Source organism: Solenopsis invicta, chromosome 14, assembly GCF_016802725.1.
Source record: "Solenopsis invicta isolate M01_SB chromosome 14, UNIL_Sinv_3.0, whole genome shotgun sequence".
In the NCBI taxonomy this organism is placed as follows: domain Eukaryota; kingdom Metazoa; phylum Arthropoda; class Insecta; order Hymenoptera; family Formicidae; genus Solenopsis; species Solenopsis invicta.
Window position 1 is genome coordinate 10,639,039 of NC_052677.1, and position 22,670 is coordinate 10,661,708.

The 22,670-nt window shown below is 40.0% G+C and overlaps 1 protein-coding gene across 1 annotated transcript in view; it reads left to right on the forward strand.

The window, feature by feature from the left end:
• The window catches only part of LOC105201288 (serine/threonine-protein kinase NLK), a 99,195-nt gene extending 78,328 nt beyond the window's left edge, over positions 1-20,867 (forward strand). The window contains 6 exon segments of the mRNA XM_011169254.3: positions 11,565-11,650; positions 11,897-12,106; positions 12,365-12,553; positions 13,077-13,278; positions 14,692-14,785; positions 20,813-20,867. Coding sequence (XP_011167556.3) covers positions 11,565-11,650; positions 11,897-12,106; positions 12,365-12,553; positions 13,077-13,278; positions 14,692-14,785; positions 20,813-20,867 — 836 coding nt within the window.
• Positions 20,868-22,670: the final 1,803 nt, after the last annotated feature.

A 22,670-nucleotide genomic window follows, 5' to 3' on the forward strand; every position in this document is an offset into this window, starting at 1 on the left:
TATTCACTGTCTTTCAGTGAATAATACACTCTTTAAATCTGAATCAGTGGATAATCACCGATTACCAGTGGCATTACTTGGCACAGATAAATCAGTGATTTTTTGTAACCTAAAAGTTAATGAAAAGTTACTGATAATCATTGAAAAGTTCTTATTGATCAGTGTATTAATAAATACACTCGTAAATACTAATAAATACGCAATAGTCATTAATAAATACACGATAAATTTATTGGTTTTTAGTTCAGATTAGTTCAGATAATCACTGATTACCGGTGGCTAACTTGGCACTGATGATCAGAAGTATTAATTGATAATCAGTGGTTATCCATTGATTCAGATTTAGAGAGCACTGATTTCGATTTACTCTCTAAATTGGAATCAGTGTATTAGTCACCGAAAGACAGTAATTAGTCTCTTTTCAGTGATATACTTACAACTATTTTATTCAGTGATATGTGCACTGTTTTTTAGTGACAATATACTGATTCGGTCAGTGAGAGATTCCCTTCTCAACAGGAATCACTGCATGAAAAACAGCGAATAATTACTGATGACCACAGTTATAAGCGCACTGCAAATCATTCAGATTTTACTGATTCAGGTTTGAAAAGAAAATTTCTTCAAGACAATCGTATATTTGCTATTTATGAGTTCGCTCTGAATCAGTGAACAGTCGATTTTTCGAGGAGTGCTTCTTTCGTCGCGATTGATTTTCCTTTTCCCAAACTGTCATTGCGGCTATAGTAGGTGTTCGTCAATCCTGGCCGCTCTTCCGACCATGTATGTGTACATGGGTCAACGTCCATTCGAGTCAGACCCGGGCCTCGTCCTGCGGGTTCGTCCGAGCTTCTGTGTACCTCAACGGTACATGGGTATCTCGAAACGGAGACGCCGGAAAGCGAACGATACGCGTTTTCGACGTATCCGGTGAGATCGCCCGTTCCCACGAGTCGCGCTCGTCGATCTCGAATGTCGTTCAATATGAAATTTTCAACGTTTTGGCATTCGAGGCTTTTCGGGAGCAAGGTATCCTGGAACGATTCATCACTCAGTTATAACGCGATAGTACTTTTTTCTTGCCCGTTTTATTAAGGATTTGTTTCCTTCTTTTTTTTGCTCTATTTTTTCTCTTTAATCTGAGAAATGAGGAGGGATAGCGAGGTGACGCGATGACCTGCCTGGATTGATAAAATCAACGAGGTGGACGACGATTCTCGACGGAGATTTTGTGTCGCGATCTTCTCACGGGTCGGACGGTTTCCTGATCGCTGATCCATTTCGGACTTTCCCACCCAGTATAGCGCGACACGTAAAGCCGAGGCAGATAGAGCAGAGAGCTGCGGGCGCCTCTTCTTTTCTTGACTGGTCCGAAACCAGTCCTGCCGCCGCCCATCCGTGACCCCGGACCCCGTCATCCGGTCGACTCTGGCTTCTCCTCTCCAACTACCTCGCCTACTACTGCTCCTTCGTTCTGCGTCCTCCTCCCTCCCCCCCCCTCTATTTTGCTCGTCGCGACGTTTTAATTAAGGCGCAATATCTTTTTGAAGAGAAATCGCGACGTTTCTCTTTTTTGTTTCGCCGAGGAGGTGGGCGAACATTGTGTAACAACAAATCGATATCTGGGCAACAAGAGCAAACGATATTCCGGAGAACGGAAGCGGATGGAAGGAAAATGTATTTTTAGCCGAATAAACAGTTTATTGGAGGATTCAGTAAAAAAAATTGAATATAATTTCGACGAGGAGAGAAACTTCATCGTAAAACGTGCATGGATCTTCTCGCTTTACTATTTTTGAATCGATCGATTTAACTTGAGTTGATTGACTTTATTAATTTAATTCGCGCTAGACCTCTTACCAATCATTAAAGATGTAGAATATGATTCTAAATTAAACTCTGAGCGAACTGTTCTCGATATCATTTGCCACAATTCGATCAAAAATAGTTGTTAATGATTCAGAAACTGTGCTAGTTCGGAAAATTTAAAGAAAGATTCGTATTGGAAAAATAGAAAATATAATACAATGTAAATGATTTTAGCTTTTTCGACATTTCGAAAGAACCAACTTTCCACGAATACTCGATACTTCTATAGGGTGTATTTCGCAATATCTCGCAAGGAAACGCAAGACCTGTATGAAATTAATTTTTCCTTAAGCGGATGCACTTTAATGATCTTTTTTTCAAAGCAATTATAACCGAGTAACAGTTTTCAATTTCCGCATGTAGTGTAACGCGTGTTGCGCGACGTGTCTGATTTCGTCGATTTGTACGCTCGCACTACTTGCTAGTGATCGCGATCGACGTCAAACGAATCTTAATGAGCGCATTACACGGCGCATTATTTCGTTCGCGGTTAACTGTAACGCGTGATATAAAGAGCTCGGGAGAAAGCGGGGGGAAGAGAGGGGGGAGCAATAAGAAAGAGATGAAACAGTTTAATTAAACACCGGCGCATTTTATGCATAAGCAAACGGCATGACGTTTCCACGTTAAACATCAGGGCGAGAAGGAGCAGCAAGGAATCGCCATGCGTATTAAACGGATAATCCGTCGAATAATAAGTAAATCCGACAGTGACGCATTTTTTAATCAATCGGACTACTGATTGCGAAAAAGTTACATGATTTCTTGTGATTACTGAATTTGTGGGCGATTGCATCATTGTAAGCTCAATAATTTCAACACTAATTGTGATAATAAATAAATCCGACAGTGATACATTATTTTAATCAATCAGATTACTGATTGCGATAAAGTTACACGATTTCTTATGATTATTGAATAAGGTTCTTGTACCAATAATTAAGAAAATTTGATTTAACCTTATTTGTGGGCGATTGCATTATTGCAAGCGCAATAATTTTAACACTAATTGTGATAAATATAATAATGATGTCGCCCATTGCAACGATAATTGCAATTACAATATATTGATTGCAACAAGTTGTGAATTTCAAGAACGACAATTTTTCAAAATATATATCGACATAATTGATCAGCTTCTTCCTCGCCGAGATATTATCGGGATGATTTCCTATTTTACAATTAGCCCCCGTTAATTCGCAATCCACGAGGATCGTAATTTCTCCCGAATCGGCGCCCCGAGTCGAAGCCAGAAGTCCATGAAGTTAATAATTCAAAGTCCCGCACTCAAGAGGAAATATTAGCTCACGTTCTCTTCAGTCGCCTGTCATTCTTCTACATTGTACATTAACAAGCAGCGACATTAAATCGGCTGGAACTTCGCCAGCCAGAGCGAACTCTCTTGGCTTTGAGTTTTCGTTGCACGTGCGCAACCCATGTGTGGCAGCGAAGTGGATGGATCAAATTTATATCAAAAACTTGGTACCTCATCTTTTTTCTCATCGAGAATGTCTTAGAATTTTATAATCTAATTTTGTTGTTTTTTATACATAATATTACAAGATTTTTGACGATGCAATAGTTTGCGTTTAGTGACGATACAATTTTATGTCGTCGAGAAATAAAGATAGCTTATGGTATTTTGGACAAAGAGAATAAAACTAATAAAATTGATGAGCTTGTTTGTTACGAGTTATAAATTTGATATGAGATCTATATGAGTCTAATTGTAAGACGTACGTGCGATAAAAAATTCAATGTTCTTTTTCCTTCGTCTCTCATCTACGCGCAATTTAGTTGCTCGCGCACGCAGTAGGCGTAGGTTCTTTATGTCTCCGATACCTCTGGTGCAACTTAGCTCATGATATAGCAGTCTACGATCTAATTTGACGGTAAATGTGCTACACGAAGGCGAGACGCATGCCGGAAGCGGGTCGATGCGATGTAACATACATTAAGTACGCGCATGTACATATGCGCGCGCGCGCGCGCGCGTGTTGTTGTTAATTAAATTCAGCGTCTGATTGGAATTGACTTAATCGACAACAGGTGTATCGATCAAGGATAATATTCTGGGAGCGACGTGGCTATATACTTACGTCGCAAAGTTGAATCCTTAATCAGGCGCGTGATAGAAACCATAATGACGTAAACTACTATACGCGTTTCCATTAAATGGAATAATACGACGGTATGTCAGTTATCCGAGCAGGTAAAATTATCTAGTTAGTGACGTAAAATACGTAATTGACGTGAACGGAGGAAAATCGAAAATCACGTTTCTTTCAAGGGCGAATAATATAATCATGAAATTATCAGTTGTACACACATCGAAGAATACTTTTCTTTTTCCTTTCGATCTTCAAATTTCGTACTTTCGACGTCACTTGTGTAATTCTCGAATTTAAATATTTTCGTTTTGTTTATTTATAATTTAAATCAATTTTTAATTTACGAGGCAGTAACTTTGTTACGTGTGCGAAATTGAATTGGAAGGATCGACGAGCTGCCGCGCGCTCTTTTGTGCACGTTCGCGGTGCGGGAGCATAGAAACTTTACCGAGACAGGCGAAATTTCGACGGAAGCTCGCAAAAGCTCGCGATCACGAGCACGTCGAGTCCTCCTCGCGACGGCAGGAGGGCGCGGCGGCGTATTAGCGGCGGTATTGTGTTATGTTGTTACGGCTCGGCGAGTCGAGACGAGGGCCGCGTCCGACGTTCAAGATACCCTTCGCGAACTCCGACGCGTGACAGGAAGCAGCGCGGCGGCACTCATTATACGAATCCTTTTCCATCTCCCCTCCGCGAGATAAATTACTCGGCGAGGATTAACGCGACGCGGTGATTAATCGCGCGCTGGCCGATTACTGCCCATTAACGAACTTCCCCCCTCGTTCTCTCTATCTCTCTCTCTTTCTCTCATCGCAAACCACCTTTTTTTGCCGAGCGAACCCGCTCTCGCGATTCCAGCGCGGCTTCTCGCGCGGAGGAAGGACGAGCGGGAATTCGACGCGTTCTCGAATGGTCTTTCACGGTAATTCTCGCGCGTTTACGAGTCTCTCTCTCTTCTTGCGTACATTTTCGAGCGTAGAGCGCGTCTATCCCGGTCTGCGTAAACCGAGGGAGCTTCGGCCGTGCCAAGGCGATCTCAGGTGGTCGCGCGCGGTTATCGGCCTCGCTGAAAATAAGTTCGCGTGGTGCGAGGCTTCTTGTTTACAGCGATCCCGATGACGTGGCGGCGGGACACGGGTGTCAAAATTAACCGCCAGTAGCGTCGCGACGCCGCCGCCGTCGCCGCGCCGGCCGCGTTTCTCGGGACGACGCACGGCTGGCGTTATGCGACTTTACGCCTGATTTCTTCACACGTCCCGATTACTATCTTCCAGATATTATTCGTCAATTAAACTAAAAATTCGTCTTCCTCGCCGAAACCGCTGGTTACGTATTTATCTAACGAACAGCTAGTTTTTTATAGTATCAATTTGACACAAAATGTGGAGTTTCAATGCACTGAGAAAAAAAAGTTGTTAACTTGATTAAATTTCTTTAGTTTAAATATTTATGCGCTGAAATATTACATACAGGCATGCTTGAACTGAAGTTCAAGTATTTTATGTATTTAAGTGAACTGAATAAAATTTAATCGAGTTTGAAAAATTTAGTCGAGTTAACAACTTTTTTTTTCTCAGCGTAGAAATTATCATCTTCTCTGGAGGGATATCTTGCGGACAAAGTTATCTAGAGGTGAAGTAAAATTGGACGTTAATGCTTGAACATTCGCGACATGTGAGATATTTGTTGAAAAACGGAGCTTTAATTACACTCGACTACTTATATTACGGAATTTTATTCGTATAAATACAATGCAACGTTGCATTACGCGCGGCGAAAAACGTATTACGTTCGTAATACTCGATCGGTCTCGTCGTATTTTATTTATATTAAACAGAATGTTGCAATTCCATAATCTTCATGTTATCAATAATGTATGAAATTTAGTTAACTTAACGCGCAATATTTAATGGAATATTTAAAAAAAAAAAGCAAGCGGAAATAAATAACGCGATGAAACGACGCGAGTATTTGAGTATTCGAGGATACGCTGATGAAGGATCAGCTTTTGCTTTGACTGGATTGCCGTCGTCGGGTTCATCGCACCGTCGCATCACGGCGCATTCTCGTTGGCGGGATTCTTTATTTCTTCTCCCATTTGGCCGACGAGCGAGGTCGCGGCGACTCCTCGATTACTGACGTACGAAAGTCAAGGCCTCTCTTCGGGAGACCCGGTTTCGTCTCGGCTATCGACTCCAAGGTTGTCGGCAACCTTCTTCCAACAGAGGATGACATGAGCGGACAGACCAGACAGATCGTACCGGTAATTCGGGAATAGTTACAAAAAATGTCGACACTTTTAGACGAGCGCAAACCTACGCGACCGGTTTTTCACGATGTTCCTTTTAAGAGTTGTTCCCCTTAATAAATGTAATGATAATAATAATTATCTCTGGGACATTTTAAGGGATAAAAATATAAATGAGGAGCTCGTAGCCCCACCTCGGGCTTTTAATTGTATCGATTTAGCTTTTTCGTGAAACATTCCGTTGATTTTTTCGACGTCGTTTGAACTTTTTGTCACGTTTACTCGTCGATTAATTAGCGCGATGTCCAATTAAATTAATTCAGTTTACATGGGGGATGTGGAAAAAAGGGAGCGAGAAGAAGCGTGATCAAATACGCGCCAAGTTAAATGAAAATAACTGTAACGCCTCGCTGGGAAACTCGTTCGTAGCGCTGGTCAGCGTTAATTGGCGCCTTTTGTCGCGTTTTTCTTTCGCATTAATTGCAGAAAAAATAATGTTCTCGTCTGGGCCGCGTTATCTTGGCCGCGTTATTGGCGCGCGTAAAATCACGTCGATTACGAGACAAGTACGCGAGTCGGCTAATTTCGTTGATAAAGGACATTAATAATTGGGATATTCATAAGTGGCTCGCTGATGGACTTTAATTAGCAGGCGTTTCCATACACGCGCGGCTAATTAATTGCTCGGTATAACTGAATTCATGATTTATTCGGCTCTCTCGCCGGATTTTATCGATAGTGGACAGCTACAAAGTTGACTTATAATGCGCGATCGACACAATATCGCTACAGATGCGGACTAACGGGAATGTTTCGTCGTATATTAATATTTCAGTGCAATACAATAGCGCGCTCTGCGGATTAACTGGAAACTAATTAGGAGGCCTGAACGTGCGAATTCTACGCGATATTATTAGCTAGCTTCTATCACTTATTATTATATTATATATGTACATGAAATATTCAGCTTTTCCATAGCTTCTTTCTCTCTTCCATAATTTCTTGCCATTGAACAAGGAACTGCAGATCTAACAATTTTATAAATATTTTATTTATATATATATTGTATATATCATGTTATAAACATATATACATATAAATATATATATTATCTGTAAAATTCTCTTTCTCCTTCTCTTATCGATTTATGAATATTCGCGCATGCATTAATTCACTGGTTATTCATTCGCCCGCCGGTTTTCCCTTTAAACGCGGAATATTTTTCTCGCGGGGGAGAAGAAGAAAGGAAATACGAATTCATCTGTAATAATTTAACATTCGATTAAACCGCGGTGCAGCTTGGCGTCTAAATGAATTTTTCACGCGGCTTAAACAAGAACGCACGCGAAGATTTCGGTTCAACGAGCGGGACGGAGAAGGAAAATGCTTTCGGGATGCGAGTTAATCGCGTGCGAACGGATACGATAATAAGAGCGGCCGTACAGCAAACCCGGGGCGAGGGACTTTAATTACGACGAGGCGGACTCCCTGCGCGCGGTCTCGCCAGCCACCCCCCAGACGACGACGGATTACCCCCTCGGTAATATTAGCGAGTTTTATCGTCGCGAAGACCGAGGCTCGAATGCCCTCGCGGGCGTGAAGGGCACACATTCAGGGCAGGTGATTGGACTCGATAAACGAACCCGGAAATAGTTCTACAGTTTCACGCGTACGTACGATGAATTTATATGTAAGTCAACAATAAAATCTGAAAACGTTACTATCTTAACGCCCAATTGTTCGCCCGTTTTATTTGGCCTTTTTGTATTTTATATTGTACTATTATATTTTATTACATTATTTTTTGCAAATGTGTGCAGAGAAAAAAAAATTAGTATCAAATCAACAATTTATTTATAAGCAAAAATATAAAATCTCTTTGGAAGAACTTGTAATTTTAAATAAGAAATTTGGTTTCTTCGTGTAAGCAAATTAAATTATGTCAGTTCAAGATTATAAATTCTTCCAAGAAGATTTTATATTGCTTATATATGAAACAATGAATTGTTGATTTCATACTAATTTTTTTCTGCGTGGAAATCCAAATCGACCACTCCCGGGTTCGGTAAACTCTCATTTGTTTTAATGTGATTTCATCATGCGCCTGTCCGCGAGGATATTCTTGTAATAATTAATATTCCGATAATTTGCTGTCGCATCATAACGATCTGTTCCCTCTGACGATCTTCTTTCAGTTTCAAAACGTGAAAGAAGAACGAGAAGAAGAAGAAGAGACTGAAATCATGATCGAACGTTAGGCAAACAGTTAGTTCACCTAACTTGCCATTATGTTGCCAGTATCTTAAAAATGCTCGCCGGTGTCTTTTTTTTTGTCGACGTAACATTTTCTGAACCAACGTAAACGGATGGCGAAGTCGATTCGTTGACGGGAATGGATCGGGAAACAACTAAAGGAATCTCGTTACAGCCCTGCTGCGGTCGCCACCCCGCAGCGTCATTTCTCACCCCCTTCACCGTTCTCGCGCGGGAGAGAAATCGTTTCCTTAAAGCGAGGCGAGGAAACAAAGGGAAAAGCACTTTCGCGAAACCCCTATATGAGTTACCCCAGCGATTTTCCACCGCAACGAATAAACTGATCCGAGAAATAAACCGGAGAGAAAGAGAAAGAGAGGGAGAGAAGAGAAAGAGATCATATTGTTTTCCCGAGCACTTCGTATATCGACTAACCGAATTAGTGCTGACTAATTAAAGCGTCACGTGCGTCATTCGCGTATTTATAAAACGAGCGAAGAAATGCGATCGATTCGAAACGCCCCCGGATCGACATCACCCCGTTTTACGGTATTTGCCGATCGATAGCGGGGCAACGTTACGGTTTACCGTTAAACTCGACCAACCTTTCCCTCCACGAAGCAATCTATCGGCTGTTAAATTCCTCTCTGCTATAAATAATTAATTCAAGCTCCAAGATACCTGCTTCTCTTGCCATCGCCATCATCATCATCATCATCATCATCATCATCGTTATTACCACCATCCTCTTTAAAATTCAAACTTGTAAATTATAGAAATAACTTAATATTTTCGATTACGAAACATGTTGATGTTATACGCAGTCTAAAGCTATTCGGAAAATAAAGCAATAAGTCTGAAAATTGAATATGCCTGTGCCATGTTTTGCTAAAAAAAAAAAAAATAAAAAAAATGGAAAAGCATCGAGAAAATTGGGAAATTTCGTTATTTTTTTAAAAGTATGCGTAAATTTGATATATTTGTTTTTCATCAATATCATTCAGTCAATTATGATCAATTTACGATATTATAAAGCCGCGACTTTTTTATATTTTAAAATTCGCTTTTCCTCAATTTCTCGACGCGCTTTGGAAATTTTTTATTCTTCTAATTTCTCTTAAATCTGTCATTATATTTCTCGTCATAAATTCTAAATGCAAAATAAACCTATATAATAGATGGATTAAATTGCACAAAATTCATAAAAACAATGTCGGCGTTGTTCCATTAAAGGTAGTAAATTCAGCTATTATTCATCGCATTTGTGTGTGTGTGCGCGCGCCCGGGTACCGCGCGGTCCGAATTTCATCGACGGGCGTTTTCGACAAAATAATAACCGATTTTTGATTAAGCCTGATATAATAACCGTTTCGAAGTGTTCTGAATTTTCATCGGGAGGGAGAGCCGACCCGCATTTTGCCCGGCGCGAATTTTCATCGGCACGAAAATTGAGTTCACGTTGACGCGACCGACGTGTCACGTCACAGCGCAGTGGCGTCTCTGATGTTTTGTCAGCTTGTCAGGCCGCCGAGAAAAATTCTTCCGTCACTATCATTTTCGCAGCCTCGTACAAGCGAGACGACGCGACGGCGATCTCGTGTCAGTTTTCACGATCGATAAAAAACCCCGCGTCCCCGTGATTAATTTCCATCGGTGCTTTGCCAACGTTGCTGGCTGTTCCCATCAAATTGACTAGCGACCGAATCGAGTTTAACTCGGACAATTTTTTTTTTTACGAGATTATCCGAAATTCACACAAGTCTTTTTATTATATTGGAGTATGACTTGAATAAATTCTTTAACGATCTTTGAGAACTTTTTTCGAAACCTATCTCGCACTGAGAGAAATCGTTCAGTGAGATCAACCAAATTATATTTACCATTTTAGTTAAATAGTGATCAAATGAATTTTGTAGTTACCGATACCAAAAACTTAGTTACATTTAACGAAACTTTTTATAATTAGTTGTATGATAATAATTATTTGGTTAAGACTATAAATTGTTTAGTCCAAACTATTATTATATATTTAGTAACTGTAACTATAAAATTCATTTGGTCACTATTCGACTAAACTTGGGTCGATTTCATCATACATTTCTCTCATTGCCAGGATGTAGAGTAAGATTGCTCAAAATTGCACCACTTTTGACATAAAGGCTTACAACTAAGAAATTATGAGGAATATTTTTAATTTTCTTCCGTCGTAATAAAGTACAACGTTTCATATTTATTTTTTTTATTCAGAATTTTATGCATTGTCATAAATTTTTAAATGGCGATTTTTACGAAGTCTCTAAATAGTGCGATTTAGGCAACCAGTTTTCTAAATCGCACCATAGATTGATATTATTCTTCCTGGTGCAAAGCGACACTTTGTCTGATAGATTTTTTCTTCTTAAGTAAAAATGCGTTAGATAAGCATAACTTAATTAATATTGGAAGTAAATGGTGCAAATTAAATATAATTTCCGTCAATATTATCGTTTCGATGACTTTTCAATAATATTGCAATAACATTACTACATTACAGCAATATCGTTACAATGTATGCTCTGTATGATTATTATATTTGATTTTATATATATAACCACGATCAAAGCAAGAGTGCGATTTAGGAGACTAGAGCATTTTGTAAAACTTCATTTATGTAATTTACAAATGAGAGCACAAAGTTATTTGAATTTTGTTAATCTAATTTTAATAATGTTATCATTACAAATTATCAAAATTTAGATTATTTATTTTACTTTTTTTGTAATCAAGCTACGAAATGTGTCGAAAATAACAAAGTTATTTTTCTATAAATATAAATAACAAAATTTCTATTGTTCTTAATGTGTTAAATTTAATGAAGGATGATAATAATGTTATGTAGTTCCCAAATGATCCCACAAAGAGTGTACAAGTATTGTGGGTGAATTTATACGTGAGGTGATGCGACATCGGCAACCTTACCCTATTTTTTCTATTGCTTATGTTTTATCTGACAATAAAAAAAGCAATTGACTCGGATTTTTGAGATTTCAAGGGATTATAATTAAGACGAGTTTATAATTTGCGACATATCGTTTCGCTTTCAGGCCTCAAGTACCTTCACTCGGCCCGAATTCTCCACAGGGACATCAAACCCGGGAACCTCCTAGTGAACAGCAATTGCGTACTAAAAGTGAGTTTCAGTTTAGATATTTCAGAAACTAAATGTTAGCTCTGAAATATATATATACATATATATTATGTTCTCTTTAAATTGGCCTCGGCAATGAGAAAGCACAGATTGCGCGGCGAGGACCTTCTTTTGTCCGACACAGATTTATGTCCATCTTAAATAGGAGCGATATATCTAAATTTAAACTATCTAGACTATTCTATTTACATCGAACGGCTAAGCGCACCGAGTGCCCTCTTTCTCCAGATCTGTGATTTCGGTTTGGCCCGGGTGGCGGAACCCGACCAGAACGTCCACATGACCCAGGAAGTGGTGACACAGTATTATCGCGCGCCGGAAATCCTGATGGGCGCGCGACACTACACCGCCGCGGTGGACGTGTGGAGCGTCGGCTGTATCTTCGGCGAGCTCCTACGCCGGCGGATCCTCTTCCAGGCCCAAAGTCCCGTGCAACAGGTGAGTGGAACGGACCCCGCAACATCCTGAAGAAAGGCGCTCGCACGCGTCTTTCCTCGGGAAGGCTCTCGCGTCGCGCAGGTCGACGCGTAATTCCGGTCGCGCGAGATTTCGTTAAATAATTGAATTCAGTCTAATTTAATTATTGGAAAATATCTCAGGCACAGAACACTACCGCGAGTACTTTACGTTACTCGCGGATAGGATTGTTTCGAAACTGAGCAACGAAAGAAATCCGCCTTCTATCTTGGTTCTCAGCTGGAATTAATTACGGAGCTACTGGGTTCGCCCACTCTCGAGGAGATGAGGTATGCGTGCGAGGGCGCGAAGTCTCACATGCTGAGAAGGGCGCAGAAGCCGCCGTCGCTCGCGACCCTGTATAATCTTAGCAGCCAGGCGACGCACGAGGCCGTCCACTTGCTCTGCCAGATGCTAGTCTTCGATCCCGTAAGTTTCGCCTCGCGCGAAGATAGATATTATTCCTTCACAGCGGATTTTACACTCGACTCGATTTTATTCGATAAATAAGTTTTATTTTTAATTTACATTTCATTTTTGTACGTAAAATTATAACGACGAGCTTCAAAGACTCTCGAAATTTTTTTTTTTTAATTTGGATGCAGGAAGCGCTCTGTTAATTTTATTTTAAACAAAACATTTTTGTTAACAGCAATATATTTCGTAATCATGTTTATCAATTCTCTACTTGTTTTTTTTTTTTTTTTGTAAAACCATTATTTCTCTCCGCAAATTTCATTTATCGTTTCAATAATAATTAATAAAGTCTCGGATTTTACGTTTTATTGTCAACTTCAACAGTTTTGTTGCATTTATTTCTGCATATTGATAACGAACGGTTAATTTTTGCTCTTAATTGAGAATTTTATTTTTTTGGTTGGCTTGAATTAAGCGACTTTTCATTTTGTGGCATTCATTAATTTTTGTTTCCAACGAATTAATTGTTACGCAGGACAAGAGGATCACTGTGGTGGACGCCCTGGCGCATCCTTATCTGGACGAGGGACGGCTCCGATATCATTCGTGCATGTGCACATGCTGTTACACGACGAGCGCCGGTATGAGACAGTACAGGGTGGATTTCGAGCCTTCGGCCGCCCATCCGTTCGACGATCTCTGGGAGCGAAAGCTCACGAGTGTGCAGCAGGTGAAAGGTGAGAAATTCCGCGTTGGAGATTCGATGCGAGAGACAAAAAGAGAACGAAAGGAAAAGTTCGCGTGTGCCTTGCCTTTGGAGCATTTTATATTCGGCAGGAAATTTACAAAAGTATTACGTAACATTTGGTAATAACATTAGTTTTGCAATACCCAAATATCTTTGATCTGTATTTTATGATAAAAATTTAATTTATTTCCGATGACAAAGAAAATTTACGTTTATGCGTTTAATAAAAATCAAATTAATAATTTTGAATGCTATTTAAACAAAAAAAAAAACTTCTGATGCGTGACGATTTGACAATAGCGGATTTTGTCGACTTTTCATTGATTTTTTTTTTTGCGTCAAATGCGCGTGACGCAAAATGCGATCGACAGTCGGAGGTTTATTTTTATGGTAGAAATTGTAGAACGGAGCTCGATATATTGTCTTGAGGATATCGCGCGTATCGTGGGTAGTGACGTACACGGTAAGTATCTCAGGCACGTGCCTGTGCTATTCGAGAACAATAACCGCGATAAACACGCACGCATGTGTGCGTGTCACGATAAATCATGGTTTATCTCAGCAGCGCCTGGTCGCTGAGAAACGTGAGGCTCTCTCGTGTATATCTTTCCTCGTTGCTATAATCGTCAACGATGAAGCGAGGAACGCTGTTACCCCGCTGACTAAAAGAACACCGCTGTCATTACTGTCACGCAATTCCTTCTAGTCGCGCATGGTACTTACATTAAAATCAAAGCCGAACGATGTTCGCGAGTTTAGTTGTTTATAACGATTGACAGAAGCTTACGGAAAAACGTGTAACGCACGACGTGTGACATACGTGCCCAGAAAAAATTGTTTCGTATATAATTATATATAAATTATATACTAAATATAATAAAATATATATAATTTAATTATGTATAATTACATATAATTATATATAACCGAGAAAACATTTTTATATCTAACTGTATATAATTATATATAATTATATATAATTATATATTTATTTATATGATTATATATAATTATATTTATACATGGAAATATTTTATATATAATTGTAGATAAAAAATTTTTTCCCGGGTAAAAGCTTCGTGAAATATGAAGAAACGTCGTAACTTTCCGTACAGAAAAGTATTTTGCAATCTTTAGTACTTTTATTAATAAATGATCGCGATAATAGCTACATATATCGGTTGCAATAATAAAATTTAGGAAAATATGAAATTATACGTACGCGATACCGAGGAGAGAAGCGATCATTTAGCTGCGTTTACCGCTGACCGCGCGATGAGGAGACGAACCATGTGCGTTAGTCACGGTGTCGTTATCTCGACCGCGGGAAATTACGTCGCGCCATCAGCGTTCCATCTCCCGCCATTCACTTACATGCTCGATACGTCGTTGTCTGTTTCAGAGGAGATGCACAAATTTATAGCGGAGCAGCTCAACACCTCGCGAGTGCCGCTCTGCATTAATCCGCAGTCCGCGGCGTTCAAGAGCTTCGCGAGGTAAGCCACGTCGTAAAAGTGAATTCACACGGGTCGCCCTTGGCCGATCGGTACACGTGTCTTGTTCCAAAACTACTGGGGAAGATTAAAGAATAAGACCGAAAAGTATGTAGCTCGTTAAAACGTAACTGCTGATTGTGGGGCTTTTCGAAAGTAATTATTATCCTTCGTGTAACTTTGAATTGGGGTTCAATTCCGTGGAACTGAATGTTAATTTTCATGTTGATTGCAAGATTATCTGGGAAATAAGGACGAGGAGACAATTTTGCTCTATCAGCAGTGTATATACATAGCTGTAATACGAACGCTTCTGTACGTATTTTTGGAACATGCGATATGACACGACCCGACCTACAAAAGTCCCCCCTTCGTATACAGTAAAGTCACAAGAACTGATCGATGAAAAGATACTCAAGAGAATTAAAAAAAAAAAGAGTGAAAAAAGAAAAGAAAACATTCGCAACACTACTCCCCCTTTTACCGTCCCTCGAGATTAACGTTGAAAAAAAAAAAAGAAAGATCAATATCTCCCCTCCCTCGCATCCGTGCATCTCCCGCATCGCGATCCTATATCCTGAATCCTACATAAATAAAGACAGACAGACTAATAATCCCCAAGAGAGTTCATAGAGGGGCGCACAGTGTTTCTTATCAAGCAATCGAGTAGTGCGAGCGGGATATATCGAGTGTTCGAAGAGTAGCGCTGACTAGAGCCGGCTGAGTCTTTCGACGCGCGTAACGTAGAGAGAAAGTAAATTTCAAAATCGGTCAGACGGGACTCGAGATGAGCCGAAGGAAAGAGAAAAGAGGGGCCTTTCGTCCTGGCGATCCTCTTGCTAACGTCCACAAAGGACGCTGCTGTGTAACGTTTGATGTTGTCTCGAAGAAGAGTAAAGAATGTAAAGTTTAAGATACATGTTTTGTCTCACGTAACTCTGTCGGCCCACTGTGATACAATCGCTGTATGCGATCTCTCGATATAGCAGAAGGAGCAGAAATCAAGTAGATAAGGAACTGATAGTTTTCAATATCGCCGAACGGAAAATTAGAACGATATTTTTAAATTGTGTGCACATGAAAAGTACGCGAACGTGTGTGAAACTTTTTCCAGATTCTTCATGTTTCTTTTTTTCCTCTCCACGCGTATTTCTCTTCGGAAAAATAAAATTGTAGCGTACTTTTCGAAATTACTTGAACATTATTGCTTTCCGTTCAATTTGTAACAATATAAAATTATATCTCTTGAAAATTCTTTTAGAAATTATTTTACTGCAAATATAAAAAATTTCACTCTGAAATCTATTACCTATTTTCTATAAGTTTTCAGAAAGGGCAGTATTGATCGATGCTCGCAAATAAAAAGACAGCTGCTCATTTGTGTGTTTAAAATTATAATTATTGCATTTTTAGGTAGGAAAATTTACATTATTAAAAGTAATGAAAGCGCTGTATTAACGGAATAATAAATTGGAGCAATTTATCTCATCTCATAAAATGATGGGACAATATTTTATGATGTTTACCGACATTATAGATTCTCGGTATGACGTACAGAAAATTTGATGACGAAAACAACGCGTATACGAAAACAACGAAAATTACGTGGCAATAGATACGAAAGACACAATAAAAATGCCTGAAATAGACAAAAATTTGATTCGAGAGAATAAACTTCTTTTCGCTATCGCTGCTTGTATGTAATTCAATTTTCAATATTTAAACAATGCACCAGTTATCGAGTTTCGCGCAATTTAGGACAATCTTCAAACTTGTATTCCAGAATACCGTTCTAATTTTCTCTCTGCGATATTGAGACGAAGAAACATGTCTAATAGTAACAGATGTCTATGTAATATTTCTCCCCAGAGATTACACTACTCAACAAAATTTAACTTTCCTTTTGTAGAAGTACATAAGCAAGAACAACGTGGTAAAATCTTGAAACTTTTGGCTCCCTGATTTCGAAAATTGAAGATATCAGTACGTCTAGATTTTTTTTTGTATTACAAATTATTTTTTTAAACGTGCATATTACAAAGAAAAGTAATATTATAAAAATTTAGCGCATCAATGTGTAACGAATAGATTTGCAGTCGTCTGAAATTTAATATCGTACATCAGTCGATCGGTGCTTCGAATAATCTTCGAAAGTTTCGAAAATCTAGGCGTGACTCTTATGGCACGAAATCGATTTAGATTTCATTCTCATTGTCTCCTCATTGTCTAATACGCGGCGCGTAGACCCTGGAAACAGGGACATTTCAATACAAAATACGTCTCGGCCTGTCAATGTGACACTCAATACGTACCGTTATCGTCGCAACTTCTACAAGGTGTGTGTTGTGTTGGGTAGTGTTACTTGCAACTGATGCTGGATGTGTAACAATTGTACGTCTTGCTTACTCTGCCGTCAAGTTAGAGCAAGCCGATCGCCGAACCAGCGCCCTGCGTCGCGTATACGTACACGTTACTACTACCACTACCGACTCAGCTATCTACCACTGTCAGCTACTATCGACTACTACCGCTATCGTCTACTACTACTACCACTACCACTACTACTACCAATCGTGTTACGCCTCCTCCTGAACGAACCGAACGAACCGAGAGTCAGCTATAGTCGGCGCGACCTCGCTCGCAGAGGTACATGATCCAGCCTATTTTTTATAATACCAAGTATATTGCCTTTTGCTTGCGTTACAACTGTCTCACCTTGGGTTCTCTAACCGTCCTTTGTTTACCTCATGATGTACATATTACACTGTGCCTCTGACATTTTGTCGAACGCTGCTGCGATCGCGCGACCGATATACGCACGCGGTGGTGGCTTCGGAATCGCCGATAAATCGCCGATCCTCTTCCGATTTTCCGGGAGATAAATGCGCACGCAAATGAATGCGGATTTATCAACGATCACCCGTGAAACGCGAATGTTTATTTGTGTACGTGTTTGAAAATTAGAAGGGGAGTAGTTAGCGATTTCGAAGCGCCCTGCGTAGCGTGTCGCATCTCTGAATTGGATCGTTCGCGTATTCCGTGTTAAGGCGGGTTAATTGCGCCCGAACGGGGTGACACACTTGTTTATAATTAAATATAATTACAGATGAATTCGACATCATCACGACCGCATCACTACAAATGGTTAATTAAACATTTTGAGAGAGAGAGAGAGAGAGAGAGAGAGAGAGAAATAAAAGTCCTCGATCTCCCCGTGAAACCGATAAAAATATTTCGAGTTAGGGACTTTGCAAGAAAAATTAGAGTAACATTGGACTCGATCCAATGTCAATCCGCGAGATAACAATTCTGAATTAACCCATTAAAAATTATTAAAGCCGGATTGAAAACGGCTTCTTTTTGTAAAATATGACACGTACTCAATTATTGTGGATTAAATTAAGGATTATTATTATTGGAATCGTTGAAATGGATTATACGGAATATAATCCGGACGTTTGCCTCAAAATATTTGCGAGCATATTTCAATATATCTCGCAAATATAATTGTATTATTCAAAGTGCAACTACGCGCTTATGCTGTGTTAGAACAACAATGCCTCGTGTTCGCTCGCAGTAGCTGAGTTAATTGAAAAACGTGCAAGTGTATAATTACCCGGAATGAGTTTTAGAAATAAATTCTGTTGGTAACGTTGCGCGAAAATTAGGATCCAACGCCGTCGGTTTTCGCGGATTTCGGCAACGACCTGGCGCTTGAGCGCATGACGACAGACGAGGCGCGTTTAGCGATGCTAATTAGCGACAGTTTCGCGTACGCGCAATTAACGGGCTCCTTAAACATCTGCGCGACAATAATATACTCGATATTACTCGGCAGGATACCGTTCCTTTGTCCGATGAGTGTTTCCGTCCCCTTTGTGTCTCTCTCTCTCTCTCTTTTTCACTCTTTCTCTCTGTTTCGACTGGGCGAGAACGTTGCTGAAGCGAAAAATCGCATCGCTGCTGGCCCACTTTCGCGGCTATTTAAAAGAGAATCCAAAGGAATCTGATTAACGAGGAAACAATTACGATCTTTGAAGAACATCCGTCAATTGCAACTTATCTCCCCCCCCCCTTTTTTTTAATTTGCTCGTCTAAAAAATGTTAATACACTGTAACATTGATACATTATTTACATTAGTACCTTAATAAAGGAAATATAAACGATTTTTCTTTAATTTGAATTAAGATTAAAAAGAATAAAAAGTTTAGAATTTATCTTCGTCGGAGCCGTGAAAAATTTTTGTCGACTGGATTTCCATCTCTCAACCTTAATTCACATTACAAATCGAAGATTTTATTCGCTATAATTTCTTACACAACATCTAAGCGTTAATGACCTGGATACGGTAATTTGCAAGCGGTCACCCCGGTTTCGCAAGCGCATGACACACCCGCCGTCATTGTTTCGCCACTCCGCTACTTGCGCGTAAAAGAAAACGGAGGAAATACCTGAACGGAGCACATTGTTTTGCCATTGACATTATGAGTGTAAAAGAAGGCCTGATCCACCATGCAGCCTTCAGTTTAGAGAAATATCGATGAGAAAGAAACGTCGCGACGCGCCATAAAGAGAAAGGAAAAAATGGAAACTCTCTTTCAAAGATCTGCATATATCTCCCCCCTCCCCCAGCCTTCCCTAAAATTCTCACCTTGAATTATAGTTCGTGTAACCCGATGATCCCTACAAAACGCCTCCTCTGTTCCGTAGATAATTTCTACCCGATACTAGGTCAATATTAATTCCGATACGAAGAATGGAGACGGAAATAAATTTATATTGAAAGCAAAAGTGTTTAAGGAGAGAGAGAGAGACTTAAAAGAGAGACGATCGGCTGTCACGCGTGCTGACAGCTGCATGGAAATCAGACGAACGATTTTGTTTATTTTACTTATTGAAAGTCGAGATTTATCATTTCTTCGGAATGATTGTCACGAGCGGGTAGCGCGTGCTCCAGTTCGATAACGGTAATTAATAATTATTAACGTCGGCTGTCACTCGGCGATTAAGTTAATGCCAAGTGATAAAAAGTTGTCTATTATCAAAGACGTACGAGAGAGAAACCTTGATTCTGTGTGTAGCGATTGTTACGTTCTTAGGCATGGTACACGAATTTAGAAGTTTTTTTTTTTTTTTGTTGTTGTACATATGCTTTCGGTTGTATCTATAATTTCCTTGCATTTCCTTTAATTATCGTAAAGAATAGACGGAAACGGTGATGCTACGTTTAACATAGAGCGGATTTGAATAAAGAGAAAAAGGGGAGCACAATGCACTATTACTGCTCGCTGATGATTTCAGTTTTTACAATTTAGTCGATCGACAAGCGTCGAAGTGCGAAATGATGCGGTAGTTGTAAATTATTTTTTATTATATTAGCGTTTCGTACTTCGATCATTAGAGAGAAGGCGAGTGGCCGAGCAAGAGTACTACATTTGATACGGATTAAAATTTCAATATAATATTCTTGGTTATTAACGTCTACGCGGAACTATTCAGCTGAATATTCAATCGTTTGAACGTATCACTTCGGGCGCTACGCTTTTGCCGAGCGATGTAATACAAAAAAAAGAAAGCTTTTAAAGATTTTCTCCTTTTGTTGACATTAAGCTTTGCTCAGGCTAAATATCCGGAAATTCTGATTTCCGGCCGTAAAGAGTTAGCTCGACGATTCGCTCGACGTAGTTGTACTCGTTCTCCCTTCACTCGCCCCGCGATCGATTACCCTAACTACTCCACGGTAATTACATTATTATCGCTTAACAATAACTTGGAAAAATTCATGTAAAACAAAAAAAAACAAAAATTATCAAAGTTGTAATGAACGGAAAAGCGATTTTATCGAGATCGTTTCCGAGCTAAAATACCGTTGGCCGTTATACAGTCAGGGTGGTCGACTCGCATTACCGCAGAAGGGTCGCACGTTTCCCTCCCCTCCCTCCCCCTCATAGCCTAGCTTTTTCAGCCCCTCCCCCCATCACCCCTGCCCTTCGTCGTCCCCTCTAATGTCTTGTTCGTACGACTTGCAGCTCCACGGTGGCTCACCCCTCGGAATTGCCACCCTCTCCACACCAGTGGGAATAAAAAGTCTTCCCCGTTCCCGTTCCCGAGAGATAGACCGTCGGACTCGAGGGTGACAACTCCGCGTCGCGCTCCAAGAAGAAAGGAGAATCTTCGTCGACCGGAAGATAGTAAGTCACCGATAACAAGAAGACAGAAGAGGAAGAGGAGGAAGGAAAACGGGGGAGGGAACTGGAAACTGCGGAGAGAAGAGCCAAGAGAGACAATAGACTGCCGCCACACTGTAGCCTCAATTTTCGACTAGCTGATACGTATACATGCACGGGATATCGCGCGAGAGATGCGTAGAAAAATGGTAGGAGGTTTCGACTCGTGTGAGAATTTCGAGAATTTACTGTCGAAGAATTTGTTCTTCGGCTCATCCCAGAAATGCATTCTTCAACGACGTTAGAAATTACTCCAATTACTCGTGCCATTTCCTTTTCTCTTTTGCAGTTGAAAGTTTTTCGTACGCTACGAAATGCTAAATTGTTTCAACACTTGCAACAATTCATTAAAATTTTTCTTTGAAAATGCATTTCTGGATACATATGTATTTTTCTTTTTCGAGTTTTTCTCTAACGAGTTTTCTCCCTCGGAACTCTCAATCACAATTTAATCGAAAGATTATTTAATGAAGTCATTAAAGTGCAAGTAGACAATAACATTCTGTTTCACGATATTCGATTGATACATTAGACAGAAATGTTTTCGATAGACTGCTAAATTATTTTACGTGGGACATCGTGAATATTTGTGTTTACAGGACTTTAATGACATTCGCGAGATCCAAAGGATTATAAAAATTAGGATTAATATTGAGGATCGAAGAACAATTGAAAGAAAACAGTGTCACACATGTATTTATCAAACACATTCTCCAAGAAAAGACTGACTTGGCACTTTATAAAAAAAGTCATACGTTCTTCTGCGCATTTCACTGCGTCTTGCATGTATATATAGCAATATTATACGTATTATACATTGTATACACACAATTGAGGGGAGACATCGTACACGTACAAACAAACATACATGCATACACACGCGCGCGCACACGTCCGTGCACACACTTAGCCAATTTAAAACACAAAGTAGCCAATTAATTCCAATAGAGAGAGAGAGAAAGAAAGAGAAAGAGCGGTGGGAGATTCCCGAGGATTGGAATCGTGGGTACCGTGAGAGCGGGGAGAGCGAATGGGAGGGGGAGGGTGGGTGATAATTAATAGCTATTAGTAAACGCGAGCGTCGAAAAGACGGGCCAGTCCTTATTTTCTTTTCTTAGATTTTACACACGTGTACAGGTCGCGCGAGGTTAGCTGGCCAGTTATAATCGCGCGCGAGAGGGGAAAGTGCCGGGAGAGGGGAAGCAAAATCCTTCTCTCGTCCCGATCGAGGATCCTCCGACGGTGAGAGATATCCCTGAGAATGTCATTCTCGAATGCTGAATCGAATTATCCTCAAAAGGATATCCATCGAGGACGTCGTTCGCACCGACGAGATTATTCGCTTCCAAATCGAATGGTCCTTGACAGGAGATATCTCTGGGATGTCGCGAGAAATGAAAAAAAGAAAATACCTGTGAATTGACAAGACATCCCTCGGAATTGTCGCTGCGAATAGATTTGTCCTTGAAAGGATATCGCTCGGTGATGTCGTCTTAGTAGCAATAAAATTATTATTCCGACTTGAATAATTATTGACGAGATATTTCTCGAGGACAGAGTTCCAGGTCCTCGAGGAGATATCTCTGGAGGATGGCCGCGCAAGAAAAATACTTGAGAAAATTAATCCTTGGCGAGATATATCGTTCATGGATATCCGAGG